The sequence below is a fragment of the Panthera onca genome, chromosome A2 (assembly GCF_046562875.1).
Source record: "Panthera onca isolate mPanOnc1 chromosome A2, mPanOnc1 haplotype 2, whole genome shotgun sequence".
Taxonomy (NCBI): domain Eukaryota; kingdom Metazoa; phylum Chordata; class Mammalia; order Carnivora; family Felidae; genus Panthera; species Panthera onca.
Genome location: NC_138340.1, coordinates 163,540,828 through 163,558,195, shown reverse-complemented (window position 1 = coordinate 163,558,195; position 17,368 = coordinate 163,540,828). Strand labels below are relative to the sequence as shown.

At 47.0% G+C, this 17,368-nt stretch overlaps 1 protein-coding gene across 10 annotated transcripts in view; it reads left to right on the top strand.

Moving 5' to 3' along the window:
* Nucleotides 1-17,368, top strand: part of PRKAG2 (protein kinase AMP-activated non-catalytic subunit gamma 2) — a 256,695-nt gene that overhangs the window by 229,229 nt on the left and 10,098 nt on the right. For 9 of the 10 annotated variants that reach the window (XM_078437360.2, XM_078437357.2, XM_078437365.2 and 6 more), the window contains 8 exons: nucleotides 900-981; nucleotides 2,076-2,134; nucleotides 9,036-9,081; nucleotides 10,712-10,766; nucleotides 11,606-11,732; nucleotides 14,459-14,624; nucleotides 14,963-15,000; nucleotides 16,876-17,022. In XM_078437360.2, coding sequence (XP_078293486.1) covers nucleotides 900-981; nucleotides 2,076-2,134; nucleotides 9,036-9,081; nucleotides 10,712-10,766; nucleotides 11,606-11,732; nucleotides 14,459-14,624; nucleotides 14,963-15,000; nucleotides 16,876-17,022 — 720 coding nt within the window. The remainder of the gene's footprint in view (nucleotides 1-899; nucleotides 982-2,075; nucleotides 2,135-9,035; nucleotides 9,082-10,711; nucleotides 10,767-11,605; nucleotides 11,733-14,458; nucleotides 14,625-14,962; nucleotides 15,001-16,875; nucleotides 17,023-17,368) is intronic. The other variant, XM_078437362.2, reaches the window with a different exon arrangement.

Genomic DNA, 17,368 nt, shown 5'->3' with positions numbered 1-17,368 from the left:
AGCTTTTGGCTTTTTTTTTTTTTTAATGTTTATTTATCATTTTGAGAGAGGGAGACAGAGCATGAGCGGGGGCAGGGCAGAGAGAGAGGGAGACACAGAATCCGAAGCAGGCTCCAGGCTCCGAGCCGTCAGCACAGAGCCCGACGCGGGGCTCGAACCCACGAACCCGCGAGATCGTGACCCTGAGCCGAAGTCAGACGCTTAACCGACTGAGCCACCCAGGCGCCCCTGAGCTTTTGGCTTTTAACGAACCATCCGCTCTGGTGCCTGGACCTGGCTTGGGATCCCAGAGGGGGCCTGTCGGGGTGATTCACAGATGCCAGATGTGAGCACTGCCTGAACGGGGCCCAGCCTGTGACAGGCACACGCTGAATGTTTATGCTGAATGTTATTATGGTCCCGGGACCACAATGAAAGTACGTGTGTATTACGTGTTTCATACCTTTTCTTTCTCAGCTTCCAGGAAATGAGAAAGTACACTTGTTTGCTTTGTTATTGAACATAGGAAAAAACAGATTTTCGTTTCAAGTCATTTGGTGTCACTTCAGCGTTTTCAGATGAACGGACAACCACATCAAGGAGAAATTGCACTGAAATTTAATTCTTTTATATGGTTTAAATCATATAAAGTCTCTGTGTATGCCAAAGTCTTTAGATACAATGAACAAAGAACATTTTTGAAGTTACTTGCATTGTTTCCATTTAAAAGATCTCCAGTCCCTGTAGGCTTCTGTATTTTTGCTGGTGGTAACAAACTCAGCTCTTTTGGGCCTGTCCAACTTACAGAAGTTGACATCGAAGATAACTGGTAAGATCTGGTCGGCTATTTTAGTTGAAGGTATTTTTCTCCCTGACACGTGGACTTGAAAGCCTGTTCTGTTTCTCCCGTTTGTCTCCAGGTGAAAAAGGCCTTCTTTGCCTTAGTAGCCAATGGTGTCCGAGCAGCGCCGCTGTGGGAGAGTAAGAAACAAAGTTTTGTAGGTAAGCAGCGCGGGCCGGGGAGAGAGCTGAAATGGCAACCTGAAAGGCCAAACGCCGAAGGTATTGTAATAGGCCCTGGTTTGGAACTCAGCCTAGAAAACTTGCTGCCAAGTTAAAGAACTTTCCGGCTTTTACATCCCGGCTGAGGCGGGGCTGCTGGGAAATTCAAAACACTTACGTACCCCTACTGAGTTTCTTTCTCCTATTTATTTATTCATCCAGTTTCTTTTGATTCAGTGCCCTTTTGGCTCCCGAAGGAGCTTATGTGCCTTTGCCAGCTCCTGCGAGCCCGGGGGTAGGGTCCGCGGGCGACGCTGTGCTCGGACACCTGACTCCGCGCGTGTGCACAGGCCCGCGGTCGGTCCCTGCTTGTCTGCCACACACCTTCTTGACGGTGCGGACGAAGTGACACAGGCCTGACGCCCGAGCCAGATCACCGCCGTACTGTTAGAAAAGTCCCGTAACTTACGATACCTGAATCCGTCACTTCTCATTTTGTAACTCGTAGCAGACAGTGAGCACGGTCTCTCCTCGTGGACTTCACGTTGTTTTGAAATTACCAGTGTACGTGTGCCTCCCTGCCCAGGTTACAGTTTCAGTCTCAAGGAAAAGTTTCCTGTCGTCTTCGTCTTAGGATGAAGCACGTAGGAAGCACTTCGTGGCCCTCAATAAACAGGCACCAAATAAGCACTTAGACACTCTTTATAGAATGCTTCTCAGGAAACAATCCACCTGCCCCCAGAAAGGTCACGCGTCTAAAGCTTACGGAATACTTCATCTTATTTTAAAGTATCTCCAGTTATTTACATAGCTGCAAGTCTTTTGTGATGTTTTCTATTAATCAGTAAGTTTTCCATCACTGAATTGCCCAACACCGTGGTTGCTTCCATTGTACTCGCCATCCGGTCTATTTTCAGCTACGTTTGTCTTGGTTTGTTGTAGATAATTAACAGGTTAATAGCCCCAAGTAATATATTATTAAACCGTGCTTGATACCTTTAAAGTATATTTTAGAAGCTTTTCTAGTAAATATTTTTGCTTACCGTTCGAAATTTTTCATGGTTTTATATTTAACATACGATTCTCTGTTCCAGGAATGCTAACAATTACAGATTTCATAAATATACTACATAGATACTATAAATCACCCATGGTAAGTGCCAGAAATCCTTATGTCCGTAATCGGAGCTGTGTATTTCTGCGTATGTGTGTGTGGGGTGAGGGGGGGGGGGTGGATTTTTACAACTAGAAGCACAGGTCAATCGCAGAGGTCAGTTAGTCCCTGAACTTACGATCTTTCACGGCATGATGGGCGTGCTGGGGCGCTGTGACTGCACGGACCCAGGAGTGAAGGCGGCCCTTCCCACAGCCTGCTGCGGGTGACGGTCCACGGCAGCGTCCCTCTGCAGATGACGGTGCCACAGAGTGTATCTTCCTGGGCCTCTTGCTGCGAGTGCAGCTTCGTGCAGTTAACCCCCTAAATTCTTCTAACAAGAACGATATGTACTCTCTGGTTTCAAAGAAGTAAATCTTAAAATTGGACAAATTCAGCTTTGACATTTTTCTGCCAGTTACAAAAGGACTGGTTAATTTTAGTGGGAGAACTCCCTCGTCCCTGGTCCAGCTGTTTTGTAAGAGCACCATTTGAGAACCACACGATGGCCTTTATCTAACACTATGATTTTTGTGATTCTACCAGCTTGTTTAGTTTTTGTTGCTTTGGGCGGTTGATTGCTTTGCCGGGGGCGGGGGGGTGGGGGGGTGTTTTGTGTTTGTTTTTTCGGCAGGGGTGGGCAAGGACAGAATTGTGTAATTTTTTTCCTTCATACTATTTCGGGTATCTAAAAGGTAAAAAGACAATTCAATCAATTTTCTTTTTACACGTAATGGTTAATATTGCCCAATAACTAAATTCCTACATAAAAGAAAAGACATGAGACCTACTCTTAGAACTAAGTTTTACCAAAGATTTTGTAAGTATGCCATATTTATTTCGCGTGACGTGTCTGATTTCTGAAATACTACCAGTGCAGGTGAATGTTGGTTTTCATTATAGTGGTCACGTGTCTGCTTCTGAACTAGCAAGATCAACACAAGGATGATTATTAACTGGATGTATTTTGATAAAATGCAGCTAACCCCCGCATTAAAAATCTCAGCAGTAGTTATCAGTTAAACCAAAGTTTTTATAAAACATTTGTCTAAATATACAGGCCCCAATTTTTTTTTATTATAATCGACATACAGTGTCAGTTTCAGGGGTGCAACACGGTGATTCAGTATCTTTACATGTTACAAACTGATCACACCAGGTCCAGTTGTACCGTCTGTCACCATACTAAGTTACTACAATTTTATTGACTATATTCCCGTGACTGACTAATTTTATAACTGGAAGTTTGTACCTCTTAATCCCCTCCACCCATTTCTCTTGTCCCTTCCCCTCTGGTGGCCACCAGTTCTCTGTATCTCTGAATATATTTCTGTTCTGTTTGATTTTTAGATTCTGCATATGAGTGAAATCATAGAGTGTTTGTCTTTCTCTGACTTCACTTTATTTCACTTATTTCACTACGTCTCTGACTTATTTCTCTAGAATTTCACTCCAGGTCCATTCACGTTGTCACATTTAAATGGCGGCATTTGTTCATTATAACTGAGTAGCATTCCTGTGTGTGTGTGTGTGTGTGTGTGTGTGTGTGTGTGTGTGTGCGCGCGTGTGCGAGCACCACATTTTCTTTACTCATTCATTGACTGATGGACATTTGAATTGCTTCCAGGTCTTGGCTCTTACAACTCATGCTGCAGCAAGTGTGGGGATAAATGCATCCTTTCAAATTAGTATTTGGTTTTTTTGGCAGGTGGAGGAGGGGTTTGCAGGAAACCACCTGGAGTGGAATTGCCAGATCCTGTGGTAGCTCTGTTGTTCATTTTTTGGGGACCCTCCACACTGATTTCCACAGTGGCTGCACCAGTTTGCATTCTTAGCAACGGTGCACGAGGGTTCCTTGGTCTCCACATCCTCACCAACCCCTGTCGTTTCTTGTGTTTTTTATTTTAGCCATCCCGACAGGCGAGATCTCATTGTGGTTTGGGGTTGTATTTGCCTGATGGCTAATGATGTTGAGCATCTTCTCAAATGTTTATTGGGGGGCCAGTTTTTAAACTTGGTGAGAGTGTTCATCTCTGGTTTGGTTCTCTTACTGCTGGGATCTCCGTGGAATCCCTGGTGGCCGGTGGCTTAGTGAGGACTGTCCATTCTGCCTGGTGAAGACACAGCGTCTTGGTCAGTCTTTGCCTGGCCTCACGTCCGCTTACCCCGGCCGTGCCCAGCTTAGTACTCTGTCCAAAGCTCAGGATCTCTGCACTGCCGTCCCCTCTTGTCGTGGACAGCGCCTCCTCGTCCGGTTCTCTGCCCGCAAATTCCGCCTGCCCAGACTTTGATTCCTGTCTCCCTGACTCAGTGGGACTGTCATGCCCTGGCTGGGTCAGCTGCCTGCACTGCAGTCCAGAGAAAGAGGTGGGGATCATGGGGCTCGGTCTGCTTGCTTCCCTTCTCCCGGGGCTGACGGTCCGGCCGGTCCTGCCCTGCCTGTTGCCTAATGTCTGAAAACAGTCATTTCACATCCTTTTTTCCATTTTCTGGTTGTTTGCAGCTGGAGACTAAGGGTAGTGCCTTCCTCTCCATCACGGCTGACTGCGCTCTGTCGATGTTTTCTGTACCTCTCTGCCCTGGATGTTTCTGGCTGCTGTGCGCGTTTCAGTATCGACTTGAACACCATCTGTTGCGAGTTAAACGCTGAACTTTCAGGGTAACCAAAGGTCCACCTAATCTGCCCTTATTTTTGTTTTAAACCAAATGAAGAGTAAAAAGAACAAGTATTCATAGTTTTTTAAACCAACCCGCCCAGAGGCCGTCTCTCGCTGCTCTCTGGATCTGCGTGCTGCGCCCCCACCCCACCCCACCCCACCCCTGCAGTCTGCCTGGTTCCCTCCTGCGTTGTGTCATTCAGTCCTATCGTGACCGTTCTGCCGTGACGGGCCATCGCAGCTGTTGTTCAATGACACGGTCATTACTTCATCCTCATTTTTGAAGAAGGCTTTTGCTGCATCATAGAAGCTGAGTTAATAGTTGTTTTTTTAACACGTCCACGCTGCAGCTCCTCCCCGGTGCTTCCGGTAAGAGGTCAGTAGACCTGTTCATTCTTACGCGTTCCGTAGAATACGCTGTTTCTTTCTGGCTTGAGATTGTCTCTCTAACTCGGGGCTTCAGCAGTAGCAGGGACATGCCCGGGTTTGGTTTTCTGTGTCTTTATCCCGCTCCAGGTTTGCTGAGTTTCCGTGATCTCCTAAGTCGGTTTTTCACTGAGTTGGGAAGTTTCTGGCTGCTGTTTTCTTCAGATATTTTTCCTTTCTCATCCCCTCTCCTCGGGGACGTCAGGCGTAGGAGCATCGGGCCACTTGACCACGGTGTTCATCTTTCAGGGCTCAGCGTCATTGACCTGTCTTCATTTGCTACTTGCCGATTCTCCCTTGGGTGATCTCCAGCCTTATTTTCAAACCTTGTTCCTATTGAATTTTCGGTGAGGTTGGGAGCTCACACTTGAAAGATTTTGTGGCGTCTTCGTAAAATTTTCTGTGGCTGATCTTCCACAAAATGGAAACGGAACTCTTAAACCATAATTTTCACGTATGTTTCGGAAAGAACTTTTCCTCTGAGCGGGAGCCACCGCCACCGCCGCCCCTCTCGACCACTGTGGTTACAGAAACGTAGGTACTGGATGCCTCTTTTTAACTGTTGAATTTTGTACTCGAGAACGGTGGTCGTGCAGTGTTACTCACACTTGGTGTTGGTGACACTTCTCGTTTCTCCTCTCCTTCTGAGCTGACCTGCTAGGCTCCTTCTCTTCCTGCCTCCCCGTAATTCCTAATTGTGGATATTTTCTAAAGCTTAGCCTTCGGCCTTCTTCTCGTCTGTGTGGCTGCTCTTGCCCAACGTCATGTTCACACTCTCCTTTCTGTCCTCCTCCTTGTCCTTAGGCCCCTGCCAGTTGAAAGTCTAGACTTTCACAATCCTACTCCTGGATCACCTTAGTGATGGAGAGTTCCCTGCATCAGTCACCTCTGACAGAATTAGCCACTCTTTCTCTGCACCCGTTAATGCCCTTATGGCACTTTTCATGCTGCATTCTCATTAGTCATAAGGCAGCGTTTCTCCGCTGGGAGCCATTTTGCCCCCTCGCGCCCCCCCCCCCCCCCGGCCCAGGGGACATTTGACAACATCTGGAGATATTTTTGGTCACAGCTAGAAGGGCAGGGTGGTTCTGGTGTCTGGCGGGCAGAGGCCAGGGATGCTGCTTAATAGCCTACAGGGTACAGGATGGTCTCTACAACAAAAAGTCACCTAGCCTAAAATGTCACTAGTGCCAGGGTTGAGAAATGCTGTTATGGGGGGGATCTGAATCTCGGGCTAAATTTTGAGTTCTCTGAGGGAGAAGGTAGAGACTGTATCTTACTCATCTTTGTATCTTACACGCACACACACACACACACACACACACACCCTTCCCATCACGTCAGGGCCAAACACACCTGGTTCATAATAGACGCTCACGTTGGTGAAACCGCATCCACGCTGGCGACTGTGGCTGAAGACCTTCGGGCCCGTGCAGGCAGGACGCAGGGAGGCCTCTGCTCAGCTGAGCACTGGTGTCTTCTCGGGACTTCCAGAGTGAGGCCTGGAGCTGTAGTTTCTGTTTGTAAACTATGTTCGACCATATCCTTGAAGAACAAAACCTTGGGACGCCTGGGTGGCTCAGTCGGTTCAGCGTCCAGCCCTTGATTTCGGCTCAGGTCACGATCTCGTGGTTTGTAAGTTCGGGCCCCACCTCGGGCGCCGTGCTGATGGTGCAGCACCTGCTTGGGATTCTCTTCCCCTCTCTCTGCCCCTCTCCTGCTCGCTCTCTCTGTCTCTCTCTGAAAAATAAATAAACTTAAAAAAAAAAAAAAAAAAAAACCAGAATCTTGCCATTTGCAACATGGAGGGCTCCAGAGAGTATTATGCTAAGTGAAGTAAGTCAGAGAAAGACACACAACATGTGATTTCACTCATGTGTGGAATTTAAGAAACAAAACAGCTGAACATAAGGGGAAACAAAAAGAGGCAAAACATAAAACAGACTCTTAAGGATAGAGAGCAAAGCGAAGGGGGCTGGAGGGAGGTGGGCGGAGGGATGGGCTAGTTGGGGGGATGGGCATTAAGGAGGGCGCTTGTGATGGGCACTGGGGGTTGTATGGAAGTGATGAGTCACTCATTCTCTTCGTGAAACTAGTATCACACTGTATGTTAACTGGAACTTAAACAAAAAAAACCCACGCCCTCCCCTTCCCTTGACCTTCGGTTCGGCTTTCCTCTCTGGTGTGGATATTTACTGCTCCGTCACCTAGCATCAGAACCGGGCGGGGGTGGGGGACTTTTTACGTACCGGTCTCTCTCTCCCTCCTGTTAAATTAATCTCTGAACCTTTCAGTCCTTCTTCCTGTGGCCCCTGTATCACCCCGATCACGGTTCTAGACCTCACCACCCGAGACTCGGTTTCCCATCTGGTGCCGGTGCTGTGAAAGCCTCCTCCTTAGAGCCTTACCATCACGTCATCATTCGCTTCAAACCCATCAGGGCTGACCCGGCCTCGTCTCCCGGGCCAGGCAGCCCCCGGGCCATGGGGCGGTCGAGGGAGCATGAGGCCACGTTGGTCCCCAGCCCTCACTCCAGCCCTGCGTGTCCTCCGTGTTCCTTGAGCAGGGGCGAGTCTTTCCTCCCCAGGCCTTTACTCGAGTTTTTCTGCTTTCTGTAAAGCCCACTCGCCATGCGGGCCCGGCTGAAATCTTCCTCCTCGACACTTCCCTGGCCCGACCTCTGGTCGTCTCTACCTTGTGCGTGTCCCCGTACTCAGCCTTTTAGAGGGTGACCTCCTACAGTTGACTGTTGAACAACACGCTGACTCTGGGGAAGTCACACATTACGCGCAGATTTTCGACGGCGCGGGGGTCGGCACCCCTGACCCCGCGTCGCTCTAGGGTCGGTGGCATTTTTATCTAAGACTGCCTTGATGCTGCTGCCGTCTGTATTTTGAGCTCCAAGAAGAGGCCACGTTTTCTTATTTCAGGTGCCCCCTTGAGTCCCAGCACAACGCTGATAGAAGTAAGGCGTAGTGATTTTTTGAAACACTGAGCCGGGAGGGGAGGCCACAGGGGGGCGCCGCGGAGAACCACCGTCTTGGGCCAGGCCCTCTATTTCCTGTTCTCTCCCGGGATGCTCACAGAAGCCGTATCTGGAGGGAGTTTGCACGCACTCGTCTTGGAAGGGAAGCGGATGGAGAGGTTAAATAACTTGGCCAAGAAGAGCAACTAAGAAAGTGGTAGGGCAGGCCTCGAGATTTGAAACAAAGCTGAACGACTCCAAAGTGACTTTGTATTATACTGTGCCGTTTAACCCTCCAGGTATTTTATGCCCTTCCTACCCTGGGGAAACAGGTCGATACGGTCCAGGCACAAATTGACCTAACAGCTTTATTTTAGCACCATGTAACCACTTGTCCTTTTTAAATTAGAGATGCTAAACATTTTCTGTACCCTGAAAAAGAGGGAATTGGGCATGTATGTCCATACGTGTTTTAAAATTTAAGCGGATCAGAAATGTTTCTATTAGATTCATGAAAATATTACCCTAGTTTGTGTTTTAAACGTAAACACTTTTTATTTTTTTAAGTAATCTCTACGCCGAGTGTGGGGCTCTGACTCACAACCCTGACATCGAGAGCCCCGTGCCCCACTAACTGAGCCAGCCAGGCGCCCCTGTTGTGTTTTAAGTTTAGAAAACATTTATCTTTCAAGAAACGTAGAGCACTTTATGTTTCTAATTTATATTTCCAGTATTTCTGAATTATCTTGACTGTTTCCATCTGCCGAATTATGGGACTCCACAGTAGTTATGAAATTTTTTTCTTATGTTGTATATGTTAACGTTTGTAAATAAGAATTTTTCTCATTTGCAGGTACAGATCTATGAATTAGAGGAACATAAGATTGAAACATGGAGGGGTAAGCACTATTGGGTGTTAAAAATCTTTTAGGATCAGGAAAAAAATGTGTGTAAAACACGTCTTAGCTTCGCAGATCCTTTTCTCTTTGCTTAAGAAATTATGTGATTAAAACATTTATTTCTATTTTAATCTTGAATAGTGTGCTATTATTATTGTAAACACCATCCGTTCTGTTTACTAGGGGATCCTATAACAAGTCCTCACACTAAGGCTGGGATAGAAAGACAGTGAACTAACCAGTGCCCCGGTCACTGCCCCCCACGGAGCCTAAAGATTACCCTCCTTGCCCACAGATTTATCTGTCTATAGAAAATGCACCAGGCGAGTGCTTAAGATGAACAAAATTAAGGATCTGTTCTTAAATTTAATCATTATTTCTTTATAATGGAGAAACACAGAACAAACGAACCTTAAACTAGAAGGTGTGAATAAAATGACATGAAAAAGGAACCCTTCGAAGTCACAGTACCTTTTCCGCAATGGATCCATTTTTTAAATTCTGATTTCACGATCGTGAAATTGTTCTGTCTTAGCGAGCCCCGTCGTGCTGGATTGATGGGGGCGGCAAAGGGCCCGTCACTGGGATGGGACAGGACTCACTGAGGAAAGCAGTTGGACCGACGTTGAGGAGAGGCCTTTGTAGGGTGTTCAGAGAAGAGCCTGGCTAGAAATGGAGGGACCGGTAGATAGAAATTTTTTGATTAATAATTTGCTTGGAATGATGAGCAACCTTTGTGACCAGCAGCCGCAGAATCCGAACGTCCGTGGGAATTCTCTAAAGGGCTAGCGGCTCTTTCACTCCATTTGACTTGGAAGTTTCGCTGAGCGATATATTTGATTTAGAATGGCTTTGTCAAGTCAAACAAAACAGAGTCAACATGGGATCCGTATCTTAGCGCTGCCTATTAGGAAGTGAATATATAACTTAACACCAAGACAGATCTTCCTGATCAGATTCTACTGCATTATAAGTAACGTTAGACTAAGATTTAAGTATATTTACAGTTTGACGTGAGATGGTGCTCAGTGGTAATAATGGTAACGTCAAGATACTTCTTCATGCTTTCTGCATAGAAACCTCCGCGAGGCAGATTTCATTACAGTGGGTCTCTAGGAAGATAGTTTCTACAGACTCCCAAGATCCCTAAGATGCAGGTTTTGAGCATGAGTTTGGGGAAACAAAACTTAAGCACATTTAAAGGACAAAGTCTGTTGTAACTTTTATTTTCTATTTTGACTTGTGAAAATTAGTTTTAAAGGATTCTATGAACACTTCTGTCTTAAGGGTGATAGTAATTTGCTAATATTCTAGTGACCTCTGCTGGTTTTGATTTTTTACATCAGATTGCTTGAATATTCTTCTCATTTTTACAACATCTATTGTAATACTGTTTTTAAATGTTTAATTTTTCCACAAAGGCAACATCCCGAAAGCAGCTTTTATAAGTTGTTTAAAATAGTCCTAACTCTAATTTATCCGGTAGTGTTTAGTAAATTGCATTCATTTGCTTTTGGTTTTTAATCCTTCTAATTGTTGTCTGTAAATTGAAGAGTAGTTTAATTTATGTAATAATTACAAACGGCAAATGGGTTGTTACTAACTGCATATTTTCTTTCTATAAAAACAGAGCTTTATTTACAAGAAACATTTAAGCCTTTAGTGAATATATCTCCAGATGCAAGGTAAACTTGTAAAGTTTTTCTCCTTTGAAAACATTCATTCAGATTCCTATTTTGTTTCCATGATTGCTAGGTTTTTCATCTAGATAGGGGCCAGCCAGCCCTCCCTGATTTCAGATATTGAATTCAGTAGATGTAGAGGCAATAGAAATCAGCCGGTGTTTGTCCAGAGGATTGATAATGGGCTGGGAGGAGGGTCACGTTAAGCAGTTTTAAAATCCCGATCACCAGCAGCACAAACCATCCGGGAAGCTCTGCCTCCGACCTGTTAGATCGCCTCTGGAGGGTGGTGCCCAGGAACGTGCATTCCGGAAGCTCCCCCAGGGGTTGTAGCATGCCCTGAGGTTGAAGGTCACTCTCCGTTAGACATGGGTCAGGAGGTCATCGGAAGAACGCGTCACCCCTCGGGAGTCCTCTAGCGCATACATTTGACCCAGGCCTTCTGGGGTGGCTCCGGCAGACCCGGGAAGGGCCAGAGCAGCCCCGAAGGGGGTCGCAGTGAGTCCGCTACGGGGCGGGGCCGGGCCCCAGCTCCTGGTCGCTGGTGTGGTCCCTTCGCAGTCCTGTCGTTCTCAAACAGCAGCATTAAACACGGTTAGAACCCCCTCTCCTAGAGATCCGTAGCTCGCGCTTGTATCTGAGATTGACACAGACTGGGAACAATCAAGACCTCTTGCTGAGATACCCAACGTAAAACTTTTCCCAAACACTGCTTTGAGTCAAGTCAACCTTTTATTGCCGTGATGTGAAAACACTGAAAATGCTTCTAAAGCAGGGGTGGTCCAGAGCGTTTTACATTTTTCCTTAAAGCCTCCTAACAACTTTGATGGCTTTTCCCGCAGCCTCTTCGATGCTGTATACTCGTTGATCAAAAATAAAATCCACAGATTGCCAGTTATTGACCCTATCAGTGGGAATGCACTTTATATACTTACCCACAAAAGAATCCTCAAGTTCCTCCAGCTTTTTGTAAGTAGTTTTTAGTGTTTCTAAAGACGTAGTTGCATCTACTTTAACTAATTTACTTCAAGTAAATTGGCTCCTGTCACCCTCAGTGGAAGTGGTTCGCTTTGGCATTGCGATTGTTAGGAGGTCTCCATCGTTGCTAAGCTGCACTTTCTCAACTTACTGCATTCTCCAAGTTGATTCCATGTAAGAAGCAGTCGCCTTTCAGGGCAAGTGTCAAAATACTCAACACGCTTGAAATTCTCTATTTAAGTTAGAATGTTTCATCACCTAAAACAAGAGGGCAGGAAAGCAATCTGCCAGTCAGTCTCTTTAAGACACTGCTATCTTAAGATCGGTTGAGCCAGTATTTACAGCAAATTGCCTTAACGATGCTTTATCGGTATCATGGTTGCAGAAACATTCAAACAATACCGTCCCCAGGATTATCTTATTGGAAATTACAGCGATAGAAAAACCCACAGCGAATAGAATTTTGGCACAAGAATACCATGTTGGTCCAAATTCGGGCTGTGTTACCGGTAGGTTTTCTCAACTGCGTTTGAAACGAGACATCTTCCTAATCATCCCGAACGTTGGCCTCCTTGGTCAATACTAAAGGCGCCGAAGGACCCGAGTTTTTACAAGAGGGCTTTAATTTTTCCCCTTCAGATTACATGCCCTGAATTTGCAGTTAGCCGTCGTTGGTCAGCTAGGACCAGTAGGAGGCCTCATTCGTGGTCCCGAAGAGACGACACGTGAAGTCGTGTTTTTACGGAATGTAGTAGACATTAAAAATCGACCTCAGATGCGCTTCCCCGCTTCCTACCGCATCAGTTAAGGAAATAAAACGGCGCTCTAGGGCGACGCAGAGAGGCCGGCATCCCGACCTCAGCTTTGCCAGACAGAAGCACCGAGGGGTCCGTAGTTGGGAGAATCAAGCCAGTCCTGCATTTTCATAGTTTACCTGGGAAACTAACACTCTTCACGATTAAATAATTGCTAAGACAGAAGGTAGGAAATTGACAAAAAAGCAGGCAGTAGAAAGACAGTGTAGGGGACAGTCAGGGACGGATAGTGCTGGGTAGACGTCCCCCCTGTCAGGCACAGACCCCGGGTCTGCTGTGCGCTGAACAGGCTGTCGCCCCAGTATCCCAGTTGAGTGGGACCCAGGACGGGGCCGTGTATCCAGGGCCCGCAGGTGCCAGGCTTTTAGCCCACCCACCCCCTAGAGCGATCGCACTAAAGTGACAGTAATCGTCATAGCTGAAGACTCTTCAGCATTTGTCACGTGGCAGGTACTGTCCTGCCCGTGTCACACGACACCTCTAATCCTCGCCTCCACCCTCTCAGGTAGGTATTTTTACGCGTCCCCACCTTCGAGGCGGTGAAACTGAGGTGGAGCGACTGCCAGCTCACTGCCGGCAGTGGCTGAGAGGCTCCCGACGGGCGGCCTCTCGGCCTCCCTGCCTCCGCGGCCCTGTCGGCGGGCGGTGTCGCGGCTCCTCTGTGCGGAGGCGCCCGGCTCAGAGACTTAAGCCTGCCCCGGGTCTCCCAGATGTTTCTGGTCGAGTCCGGCCCGTTTTCACGGCTGCACCGCTGCGGATGCGAAGGAACAGTGGGAGGCGGGCCTTGGTGTCCTCCTCTTCCGTAAAAAGTCGAGGAGGTCCCCTCTGCCAGTACAGCCTTACATTTGGGCCAATATGGTAATGAAGTCATGCTCTTAGAATATTCACCTGGAGGTTTTCAGATTAAAATACAGGATTTTAAATAAAACTTCAGACCCTGATTTTTACTGATCTGAGATCATTTTCTGAGGCAAAAGTGGCCTTTCCCTTGGAGACCGTTGACAGTTAGCCTGAGCGTACAATTTGGAACAGGGGTTGTCCTGCGTCACTATGGGCTAGATGACCTAATAGGTCTTTCTTTTTTTTCTCTAAATTTCTAGGATTCTCATGATTTGAATATTGATGAACTCTTTGACTTGAACATTTTGTTTCTTCTAATTGTTCATCTTTTCCTGATAATTATAAGGTACAGCAGGAGGACGGAATCAACTATACCCTTTATACAAGGTGGATTTTTGAAACCGTAGACCTTATTTTGTCTTAGTCAAACATGACCCTAGACTCCTCTCTTCTGACTTCTCCCTCCTCCTCTAAAACAGCCCATGAAAAGAAAAGCAAACTTTTAAAGGTTCTTGCAATTCTGTTGGCCTGTTCTTTGCCCCTCGTAATCACAAGGTGGAGTCCTCAGGATGTGGGGGTTGGGGGGGGCCGGGGTGAGGACTAGCTTAGCTCAGACAGCTCTCCTGAGACGCTCTGGGTTTGGAAACGCGTGGGTTCTTGGTAGATATTCCTTAATGCCGACAGCAGGACCAGGAATTTAAGATAAATATCTAAGGATACAGGATTCTTGGTGGCTATGGGTCTGAACTTCCAGAGAGACCTCTTGTTCCCTCTTCTGTCCACGTTTTCCGTGGGTGAAGAGAAGGGGAACGTTACACTGTGTGAGTGCCTTGTAGTGTTTTACTAAGTCGTTGAATAGAAGCGTAGACCCGTAAACCGGTTTGAACGCAGACTGCAGTTCCTACGTGTAGCATTTCCGTGTTCGTTCGGACATCCGGGTAGATGGTCAGAAAACCGCTAACTGTAATCTGTGATACGTAGTGTTTTGTTTCAAGTGTGGACATGTGCACATTGAAAAGGTCTGCTCGGGCTCTAGAGCATTTGTGTTTATCTTCTGCTTAGATGTCTGATATGCCAAAGCCTGCCTTCATGAAGCAGAACCTAGACGCCCTTGGCATCGGGACCTACCACAACATCGCCTTCATCCACCCGGACACTCCCATCATTAAAGCCTTGAATGTCTTTGTAGAAAGACGAGTGTCGGCCTTGCCTGTGGTGGATGAGTCAGGTCTGTGGGTTTGGTCAGACAGAGACCACGCTTTGTCTCCTTGGGGCAAACTGACTGCTAAGCGGTCAGCAGATCAGACTGGGTGGGTGGCCAGCAAGGGGGGTGGGGATGAGAGTTTCAGACATGGCGGATCGAGTCAGCACCGAGCAGCACTCGGGTTAGCAAGGACTTGGACCTGGCTTATTTCTACACTGGCTGTTAAGATGGGATTTCACGTCCGTTTAAAATTAGACAAGTTTGTTTAATCGCTAGTAAGCATCTGGCTAAGACTGATTTTAAGTGGTATTTTTTTTTGTCTCTAAGACCTGTTTTTTTCTAACATTTGTTTTCATTTTTAGGAAAAGTTGTAGATATTTATTCCAAATTTGATGTCATTGTAAGTACTTTTAATTTTGTTACACCTGTCGTCTAGAATGCATTTAAAACAGATTCGTGGGGCGCCTGGGTGGCTCAGTCAGTTAAGCATCCGACTTTGGCTCAGGTCATGATCTCACGATTTGTGAGTTCGAGCCCCGTGTCCGGCTCTGTGCTGACAGCTCAGAGCCTGGAGCCTGCTTCGGATTCTGTGTCTCCTTCTCTCTCTGCCCCTCAGAAATAAATAAGTGTAAACTAGGTACATTAACCTGCTTGTGATTTTCCCTCATTACCAGCTTTTGTGAACGTGAGGACCGGAGGATTCTGCAGACTGCCCAGAGTTACTGTGCTTAACATCCCCTGGGTTAGCAGTGAATAACATATTAGCATCTTCTGGTTTTTCCAGTCTATGTGTAGTTTATCCATTACTACAGCATGTGTGAATATTATAGACGGTCCTATTTCTGTGGGCAAGACATTATTTATTCCATGTGCTTAGTGCACACAGTGATTCAGGGGTCACTTCAGGGGTTATAATCATCTCATTGTTTTACTGATTGGGAACAGCTGTTCTCAAGAAAACAGCAAATAGGGGCGCCTGGGTGGCGCAGTCGGTTAAGCGTCCGACTTCAGCCAGGTCACGATCTCGCGGTCCGTGAGTTCGAGCCCCGCATCAGGCTCCGGGCTGATGGCTCGGAGCCTGGAGCCTGTTTCCGATTCTGTGTCTCCCTCTCTCTCTGCCCCTCCCCCGTTCATGCTCTGTCTCTCTCTGTCCCAAAAATAAATAAAAAACGTTGAAAAAAAAAATTTTTTAAAAAAGAAAACAGCAAATATATTCGTTATTTAAAAATTTTTTTTAATGTTTATTTTTGAGAGAGAGAGAGACAGGGCACGAGCGGGGGAGGGGCAGAGAAAGAGGGAGACACAGCATGGGAAGCAGGCTCCAGGCTCTGAGCCGTCAGCACAGAGCCCGACGCGGGGCTCGAACCCACAGACTGCGAGATCAGGACCTGAACCAAAGTCGGATGCTCAACCGACTGAGCCACCCAGGCGCCCCCATATTAGAGTTAGTTAAAGTCCTGTTTCGAGGGCTCTGTTTTTGATCCCTGGTGCAAATCTGCTAGATGTAATGCTACATCTTTCTACTGAATGCTTTTTCGCCCCATTCATTTTAAATGCACTTCCTTAGAGTTTTCTAGTATCTCTAAGAAAGGAAACCAAAATTCTGGTAGCCCCAAACATGCTCTGCATTTTTTACCCTAATATTGATCCCGCCGTTAAATATAACTTGGCAGCTAGCTGTGTCTCTTGTCTCATGCATTCTGCTTAACATAACAGGCATCAAAAAAATCTGCCAATTAGAATTTGGTTGGGTAGGACCCTCTGAGGTTAAAGCCACATGGGTCTGTGGGGGGCTCGTCTGGCCTGTTCTTCCTTCACGGGCTTGACCTGGCGGGTCCCTCGGCGCCTTCCTGGTGAAAACCTTGCCCCCTGGGCAGGGGCTCACAGGGAGGGTCTACTGTTGCAGGCACCCTAGGGTGCTTCTCACCCTTTACAAATGTTAGTCTAAGGATTGGGTCGGGGGGGGGGGGGGGGGGAGGTAGTCTTCCGTGGGACAAGCAGGCAAAATTTAACAGGGTTTGTCGTAATTAAGGTATATCTCGTAAGCTCTGTGCTGACGGCTCGGAGCCCGGAGCCTGCTTCGGATTCTGTGTCTCCCCCTCTCTCTGCCCCTCCCCCACTCATGCTCTGTCTCTGTCTCAAAAATAGATTAAAAAAATTTTTTTAAAAGATAAACAATGTCTTTAAAAATCAGGTCACTTTAAACTTACTAATCTTGGTTATTAAATAGGCGAGCTGAAATCAAAGGACATAATTCACCGTCCCTTTATTACAGAACCTTGCTGCTGAGAAGACGTACAATAACCTAGATATCACAGTGACCCAGGCCCTTCAGCACCGCTCACAGTACTTTGAGGGCGTCGTGAAGTGCAGTAAGCTGGAAATACTGGAGACCATCGTGGACAGAATAGTGCGGGCCGAGGTGAGGCAGCCGGGCCAGATCACCCCCTCCCCTCCCACCCCTGCGCACGCCCGCTGCACCGGGTCCTTGCTCGAGGTGCGCGGGGATCCTGAGTCACAGCGTCAGCCAGTGCGATCGGAGATCACGCCCTCCCCGTGTTGCTTGACACATAGTAGGTCATCTGGAAATGCTCACTGCAGTGAACTGATAAGTGCAGTGTCATAGTGGAGTCAAACTGGTCAGAAACTTTCATGGTTTAAAAAGCACATAACTAAGAAAACAAATGTCCCAAGCGCTTTAGGTCCCATTAGGGGATTTACGAACTTAAAATTGTGTCATTGTATACTGCTGTAACAAAGGGAATGGT